The 8,698-nt window shown below is 43.6% G+C and overlaps 1 protein-coding gene across 1 annotated transcript; it reads right to left on the bottom strand.

Annotated features, from left to right (window-relative positions):
• Positions 1-438: 438 nt before the first annotated feature.
• LOC121651008 (general transcription factor II-I repeat domain-containing protein 2A-like) lies at positions 439-3,042 on the bottom strand. The gene is made up of 2 exons (XM_042002848.1): positions 2,565-3,042; positions 439-999 (listed from the first exon to the last, which is right to left on the bottom strand). Exons 1-2 carry the CDS (start codon positions 2,847-2,849, stop codon positions 439-441), a joined length of 846 nt encoding a protein of 281 aa, XP_041858782.1. The 5' UTR covers positions 2,850-3,042.
• Positions 3,043-8,698: the final 5,656 nt, after the last annotated feature.

Genomic DNA, 8,698 nt, shown 5'->3' on the forward strand with positions numbered 1-8,698 from the left:
GAGTGTATCCAGTGAGAACCACCCTGATGGAGTCATTTAAATGCTCATCTGTCAGTCTGTTTCTGTACTTTGATTTTATGACGTTCATGTCAGAAAAGGCAGATTCACACAGATATGTCGACCCAAACAAAGCACAGGTTTTCAGAGCAGCCTTGTGAAGATTTTTGTAATTATCTGGCTCTACCAAACTCCAGAAATTCTGTGAGTGCTGCTGGGATTTTAGCTGGATATTATTTTGGAGGTTTAAGACCTCCATCTCCATCTCCACAGGATCGACACTGAAAAGTTCAGACATCTGTCCCGACAACTCACTGATATCCACATCCAGAAAGGGTTTGGCAATAAATGTCACACAGGGCTCCAGTTTCTCAAAGTCAGAGAATCTATCTGAAAGCTCCTGTCCCAGCTTGGACAACAGATCTCAGTATCTTTGTACCTTCAACACTTTTTCTGCTCCTGTTTTGCTGTCCAGCATCTTTGCAACTGACGGAACGTGTTGAAATCTTTTGTTTTTGATTTGCTGGATGTAATACGAGATGCCTTCACAGCACTGATCATGTCACATACATTTTTTTCTCTACCTTGCAAGTGCTGGTTCAGTTGATTCGTTTTTTCAGTCACATCGGCCAGGAAGGCCAGATCTAGCAGCCACTCAGCATCACTTAGTAATGAGGCATCCTCTCCTCTCATTTCCATGAAAGCCTTGATGTCTCCAAGCAAGGAAAGAAAGCGTTGTAGTATCTTACCTCTGCTCAGCCATCTGACTTCAGTGTGAAGGAGCAGATCTCCATATTCTGCAGAACATTCCTCCAGGAAAAGCTTGAAGCTCCGGTGTTGCTTGGCCTTTGCACGTATGGAGTTGATGGTTTTAACAACAGGTGTCATGACATGATCAAACCCCAGGACCTTTCCACAAATAGCCTGCTGGTGAATGATGCAATGATAGTTCAGACATTTAGGAAAGTCTGGGTCTGCTTTGCAATGAGCAATAAATCCCATGTGTAGGGATGTTATGCTCGAGCGGTCTGCTCGATCACGTGTCGAGCATGTGACACGGAAGTGTTGCGAGCATTGTCTCTGAGCATTGATTCAGCATGCCAAAAGTCACGTGATAGACCAAACGAGGCCTCGTTACGTCATCAGCGCGTATCGAGCAGCAAGCGGGATCTTTGAAGGGACCGGGCTTGTCAATCTCTCAGATTCCAAACGCTGAGGAGATCGAGGGTTTTTGAGAGGAGATTCTGTAGCGATTGTGCGACATTACATTTTGAAAACAAATTTAGGAAAAGCATCACATCAGCATGAGCTTATACTGAATCACATTTAGCTTTTAGAGATTTGGGGAAACAAACATCTGCGCGAGACGCCGTTGCCAGAGTAACTGCTGAAGGAGCTCGGAGTATGAGATAAGGAAGGAGCAGGTGGTGCCTTCAACATCACAGGTAAGCTTAATTCCCCTTTCTTTATATAGATGTTTTTTAAATAGCCTTGCAAAGAGCAGACTTTAAAGTTAATCATAAACTTCAACCAGAAGCATCAGAGGAAACGTCTCAGTCTACAGCTGCAGAGGAAAACTACAACCTGCAGGACCTTAGACACCAAGCTGGTTTCTGATCACCATCAGCAGAGAATTTAATAATTTTAAACTTGGTTAATTACAATTTTGTTCTTGTGTTTCTTTCAGGTGCAACCGCTCCAAAGCTGGAAGGTAATGTGCCAGAAGAGGAGCAGACTGAAGCCTGACAGAAAATACGTTTTTTAATAAAAATCTATGACACATCACAATGTTGTCAAAGTTTTTTTTCTCATAACACATTTCAAGATTCAAAGTGTCTTTGTCATTTGCACAGTAAGGACACAAGTTTCCCTGAACAATGAAAATCTTACTTTGCCGTCCAACCTGAATGCCATAAAACATTATAAAATAAAAATAAACAATTTGAAAAAAAAAACTAGATAGACGATAAAAAAAAAACTGAGTAAATAATCTATGTATATAAATGTGCAGTGTGTTATAAACTGTTGTTCCACATTTAACAACGATCAGCTATGCAAAAGAAAACAACTCATGAGGTAGACGATAACACGCATTTGCAATATCTATTATAAGTAATAAGACACATAAAACAGTAAACAATTTTATCACAACTGTATAAAATAACTAACACAGTCACTATACCCGTTACACAAACACTCCTTCCCTCATGCCTTCCCACTGAGTAACTACTATCATTACAGATTGGTTTACTTAAGTTACACCACAATTCTGTTACCTAAACAAATGTTACCTAATACCCCTCCTTGTTATTTATATGAACAACAGAAAATAAATATTCACTTGGATGGTAGATAATGTATCGTTTATTGAACACGTATTCAAAGTTCAGATAGGAATGACAGATGTGAGGTGTCAAGCTGTCCTTCTGATACATCAGACACCCACAGCCAGCAGATGGAGCTCTTTGGTTTGGTCAAATGATTCAGAACACTAAGCCATTTTCAAGCATTTGGTTCAAAGTTGGCTCGATGATTCATGAGGCCTCGCTTTCACCATCCCTACCCATGTGACGACCTGTCATAGCTGGTGCTCCATCAGTTGTTATCGAGACCACTTTTTCAATGGGAACCTTTTTTTCCACCAAGTATTCCTTCACGGCGTTGTAAATATCCACTCCCTTGGTGGTGGTTTTCAGTGGAAGTAATGTCAAAAACTCTTCTTTTGTGGAGAAGTCATGAAAAGCCATCCATGTGAAAACAGCCAGTTGTGCTGTGTCACTGGAATCCACAGACTCGTCACATTGAAGTGAAAACCAGGAGCACCTGTTCAGGTCCAACTCCAGTTGTCTCATTGCATCCACGGACAGTGCACACACCCTCCGTGCCACAGTATTTGCACCAAGTTGGACACTAGCAATAGCAGACAGAATCTCAGTCTTAGTTTTATAGTCCTGGAATAAAGATTCTGCCACCGGGGTTGTGAGGGACCGAGGCCAAGGATGAAGAGAGCACAGGAGGTTTTTTAAAGAAAAAGTCTTTTGACATTTAATTTTACCAAAAAACAACAAAAATACAAATTCCTGAGTAAAACGTTCTGGGCCCATAAAAGAGGTCAACTAAACAGAACATCAACATAAGGAACTGAAAACTAACTGACCTAACAAACTGACACACAAGGGAAACTATTTACACTGGCTGATCAGACCATTTTGACACAAGAGGGAAATACATCACCTAACCATCTTCAGCTAACTTAATAAACTTAACTAATTCACAACAGAACTTAAACAATTTAGATTCATAACTCATTAGGGAAACAGAAATCTAAATAATCATACTTTTACATAAAGAAAAAACAAAGTAATACAAAACAATAGAAAATCTAAACCCCTCTCCCACTATCTTTTTGCAAGATGGATGAATCCAATTAGGCTGTAGCCTTGTCAGAGGAGATCCACCTCAGCTGGGACTCTTAGCAGGCTTGGGCCTCCCACACAGCAACTTCCCCAGGAACTAGTAACTCAAAGAAAATGCATATTAACTGAAAATAAACCAAACTAACAAGGTGACAAGAATGAGTCAACTAAAAGAGTGCACCCAATCAGTCAACCCCCCCCGCCAAACTAGCTAAGAAAAATGTGAAATATAAAGGAAAAGGTAAATATTACAAATAAAATGGATTTAACTGAAAAGAAAAAAGGTTACCAGACCAGGCTCAGTGTGTGGCTGCCTAGGCGGCCATCACAGCGGTCATAGCCTCTTTAATGACCCCGCCATCAGTGAAGGCCTTTTTGTGCTTAGTCAGGATCTGCGCCACTTTAAATGATGCCTCGGTCGATGCAGTAGCCTTCTTAAGCGGTGTTGTGAACAGAGCTTGTTGTTTTTGGAGTGCAGTTTTAAGCTCTTTTACCTTCTCTCTACGGAGGTTGGTTCCTGCTGGAAAGTCCCGACAGAAGTTGCTGTGAACTTTGGTGAAATGCTGCTCCAAATTACATTTTTTACCAACTGCCAGGTTCGCGCCACAGATCAGACACACACACTTGTCGTTCACATTTGTGAAACAGAAGTCCTTTTCCCACTCTTCGTGAAAATAATAAGTTTTTTGCCTCTTACTGGTATGACTGAACTCTACCATTTTTAACCAAAAGCCCGGCACCTGCCCTGGTCTGCCCGTGCCTCCTCCCTCTGTCCACCCCGTTCAAATCACATTTAGCAGCGCAACTCAAACATTTGATTGGCAGCTAGTTGGGAGAGAGAGAAAGAGAGAGAGAGAGAGAGAGAAAGGTTTAATCTCGAAAGGGGGCAAGACATCTGTGATTTTGATTGGATTAATATTTTTTACCAGTTTCTCCTAAATGACAAATCGTGTTTTTTTGTGTTATTATTATTATTATTATAATTTTTATTACTTTTATTATTATTGGAGAGCAACAGGAAAGGGCCTCACGAGCTACCAGTAGCTCGCGAGCGACGTGTTGGAGACCCGTGATATAGATGAATAAACTACTGAGTCGTCATACTAATGACTTTATAAACTTCTGATCAAATATGCAGTTTTAAGCATCATATATCTAATACACTATATAACAAAAAACAGAACTAGATTAAAAGTTCCTGTGGGCTCACCACCTGCAGAAGGGGCCATAGGGGTCGGGTGCAGTGTGAGCTGCAAAAGCTAGCTCTAGGGACGTGGAAAGTCACCTCTCTGTTGGGGAAGGAGCCTGAGCTGGCGCGCGAGGTTGAGTGGTCCCAGCTAGATATAGTTGGACTCACCTCAATGGCTTGGGCTCTGGAATTACTGTCCTTGAGAGGGGCTGGACCCTCTTCCACTCTGGAGTTGCCCCCGGTGAGAGGTGCCGAGCAGGTGTGGGCATGCTCATTGCCCCCCGACTTGGAGTCTGTACTTTGGGATTTACCCCGGTAGACGAAAGGGTAGCCTCCCTCAGCCTTCAGGTGGGGGGATGGGTCCTGACTGTTGCTTGAGTACTCACCCTTTTTGGAGTCCTTGGGGGGGGGGTGTTCGAGAGCACTCCTTCCAGGGACTCCCTCGTTCTGCTGGGGGTCTTCAATGCTTACATGGGCAATAACAGCGAGACCTGGAGGGGCGTGATTGGGAGGAACGGTGTTTTGTTGTATGACTCCTGTGCTCGTCATGGACTGTCCATAACGAACACCTTGTTCAGACATAAGAGTGCCCACATGTGCACTTGGCACCAGGACACTCTAGGCCGCAGTTTGATGATCAACTTTGTAGTCATATCGTCGGACTTGCAGCTGAATGTTCTGGACACTTGGGTGAAGAGAGGGGCAGAGCTGTCAACTGATCACCACCTGGTGGTGAGTTGGCTCAGATGGTGGGGGAGGATGCCGGTCAGGCCTGGCAGACCCAAGTGTGTTGTGAGAATCTGCTGGGAACGTCTGGCAGAGTCCCCTGTCAGAAAGAGTTTCAACTCCCATTTCCAGCAGAGCTTCAAACATGTCCCGGGTGTGGCGGGGGACATTGAGTCAGAATGGGCTGTGTTCCGTGCCTCTATTGTTGAGGCGGCCAGCCACAGCTGTGGCCGCAAGGTCGTCGGTGCCTGTCATGGTGGTAATCCCCAAACTTGTTGGTGGACACCAGCAGTAAGGGATGCCGTCAAGCTGAAGAAGGAGTCCTATCGGGCCTTTTTGGCCTGTAGGACTCCAGAGGCAGCTGAAGGGTATCGGCGGGCTAAGCAGAGCGGAGAAGGAGTTTGGAGAGGCCATGGAGAATGACTTCCGGACAGCTTCGAGGAGATTCTGGTCCACCATCAGGCAGCTCAGGAGGGGAAAGCAGTGCTCAGTCAACACTCTGTACAGTGGGGATGGGGGGCTGCTGACCTCGACTTGGGTCTTTGTGAGGCGGTGGAGGGAATACTTCGAACACCTTCTCAATCCCACCAACACGTCTTCCATGAGGAAGCAGAGTCTGGGGTAGCTGGTGCTGGGTCTCCCATCTCTGGGGCTAAGGTCGCTGAGGTGGTTAAAAAGCTCCTCGGTGGCAGGGCCCCGGGGGTGGATGAGGTCCGCCCAGAGTTCCTTAAGGCTCTGGATGCTGTAGTGTTGTCTTTCCTGACACGCCTCTGCAGCATTGTGTTGACATCGGGGACAGTTCCTCTGGACTGGCAGACTGGGGTGGTGGTCCCCGTGTTCAAAAAGAGGGACCGGAGGGTGTGCTCTAACTACAGGGGGATCACACTCCTCAGCCTCCCTGGTAAGATCTATGCAGGGGTGCTGGAGAGAGCCATAGAGCAGCTACAGACAAGTAGTCGTAAAAATGATGGACGAGACTTTCCTGAGGCAAAAACAGTCTAACAGCTGCCTCCTAAATTCTCCTGTACCCTTCTTCAGTATTTCTAAATCCTCTTATAAACCTAATACACTATCTTATCAATACTTCCCCTAATGATATCATAACAATAACACACACACTTACATAAAATAATAAAGACTAAAACTAAAACTAAACATTGTCTAAACGAACATGAAAAGCAGAAGATCAGCTACAGGCATTAAATCACATCAGCAAAATGCTCTCTCTCTCTCACACACACACACACACACACTGATGCCAAAAAGCTATCTTCACTGCCCAAAGCACACACACATACACACACACACACACACACATACAAGCAAACTCCGTCCCTATATTTTATATCAGTACAGATTAAGCAAGTGGCATGTGCATGCTTCTTGTAGCACAGTGAAATAAACTCTCTCCCTGTTTTCCATCCAAATTAGACACAGAAACTCATTTTCTCATGATGTTAAAGAAACATCCTCATAGATATCTGCAGCGGTTCATGAAAGAACACAAAAATATGTGTCCAAAAATGCACAACACAATATTTAATAATATTTTAGCCACTAGCAGAACAGTCACACATATATAAAAATAAAAGTCCTTTTGAGGAATATTTATTACATTATTTGCCAAAATAATAGTCTTTCTGCAAAAGCGCAGAAGCTCATTATTAGGCCCAAGCACCGTAGGCGGTGCCTATAGTAATTGCTCTGTTTCTTCCTTCTTCTTCTTCTTCTTCTTAAAAGTTTTTGGCATTTTTGGGGACCTGAACATGCTTGAAAACTCACCAAATTTTTCCTACCCCCACAAAGGAATGCAAAAAGTTTGATATTTTGGGGTGGTTGGGACTGTTCAAGATGCCACCTATTTATGATCTTGGAGCAATGGCCTAAAACCAACAGGAAGTTGGCCATTGTGGGTCAAAGTCGCCATTTTGGCATTTTACTGACGTTGTTCAAAATCTATCTCCTCCTAGAGATTTTATCAAAATGGCTCAGGATGTTCAGAAAGCATGTGTCTTTAAAAGTTAACAAAAGTTTTCTAATAGGAGAAAGGGCATAGAGGGGGCGGAGCCTCAAAGTTTGACATCTCGCTTTGAAAAACGAAAGTGATATAACTTCCACATTAAAGAATATATCTGAACCAAAATGGCCATGTATGATGCCAGTCCCATCCTGAACACATCTACATGTCAATATTGGGGTTATGAATTGGCCATGCCCCCTGGCGACAGGAAGTCTTGGTTTTTACTCGAAGACCCACTTCTCTGGTGTTTTGGACACAACCAGGTCCAAACTGGGTCGGACAGCAGAAAACAAGTTGGTGATGATATCCAGTGAAAACTGTTGCTCTACGCTGCAGGGCGAGACCGTGGCACCATGGCGAATTTTAATAAGACGCCATGACATCATAAATCAGAATAAATCCCTTAATTCTCAGCCAATCACCATCAGACTTGCAGGGATTAATCAAGGTCTGCTCCTGAACAGATACATGTAACTACTTTTGGTCTTGGCCTAAGCCTCGCCCACTTGAAACAGGAAGTGCCTTTTTCAGACAACGGGTCCCTCTCCTCAGGAATGCACCTCACACACTCAAAAGTGCTTCAGATCAGGTCAAACCCTTTCATGATACTACAGGGAAAAAAAAACTCAAGTTCCTTTGTTAAGCAAATCCATGGTGGATGGCGTCCACCACCATGAAAAAGGAAGTACTTTTAACTGACCCAATATACTCCTGATCTCCACCAAACTCGGGAGGGAGGACAGTGGTCAGACCTGGAACTGATTCAAATAGACATATGCTGGCTATATGGCTCTATAGCATCCCCTATAAATATTTACTCTACCAGCACCAACCACTGCTTTGACTGATATTGATTAAATGTAACTTATTTACACTGTGTGCCGAATTATTAGGCAAATGACTATTTTGATCACATCATTCTCTTTATGCATGTTGTTCTACTTCAACCAGTACAGGCTTGAAAGCCTACTACCAATTAAGCATATCAGGTGATGTGCATCTCTGTAATGAGAAGGGGTGTGGTCTAATGAGATCAACACCCTATATCAGGTGTGCATAATTATTAGGCAACTTCCATTCCTTTGGCAAAATGGGTCAGAAGAGAGATTTGACGGACTCTGAAAATTCAAAAATAGTGAGATGTCTTGCAGAGGGATGCAGCACTCTTAAAATTGCCAAGCTTTTGAGGCGTGATCATCGAACAATCAAGCATTTCATTCAAAATTGTCAAGAGGGTCGCAAGAAGCATGTTGAAAAAACAAGGCGCAAAAAAACTGCCCATGAACTGAGGAAAATCAAGCGTGAAGCTGCCAAGATGCCATTGGCCACCAGTTTTGCCATATTTCAGAG

Source organism: Melanotaenia boesemani, chromosome 13 (assembly GCF_017639745.1).
Source record: "Melanotaenia boesemani isolate fMelBoe1 chromosome 13, fMelBoe1.pri, whole genome shotgun sequence".
NCBI lineage: Eukaryota > Metazoa > Chordata > Actinopteri > Atheriniformes > Melanotaeniidae > Melanotaenia > Melanotaenia boesemani.

What these genes read in the sequence shown, in the direction of transcription:
- LOC121651008 (XM_042002848.1), bottom strand. Translation starts at nt 2,849, where the DNA reads ATGAGACAACTGGAGTTGGACCTGAACAGGTGCTCCTGGTTTTCACTT. An exon ending in CAGCTATGACAGGTCGTCAC is followed by an intron (nt 1,000 to 2,564) that starts ATGGGTAGGGAT and finishes ACATCCCTACAC; the next exon opens with ATGGGATTTATTGCTCATTG.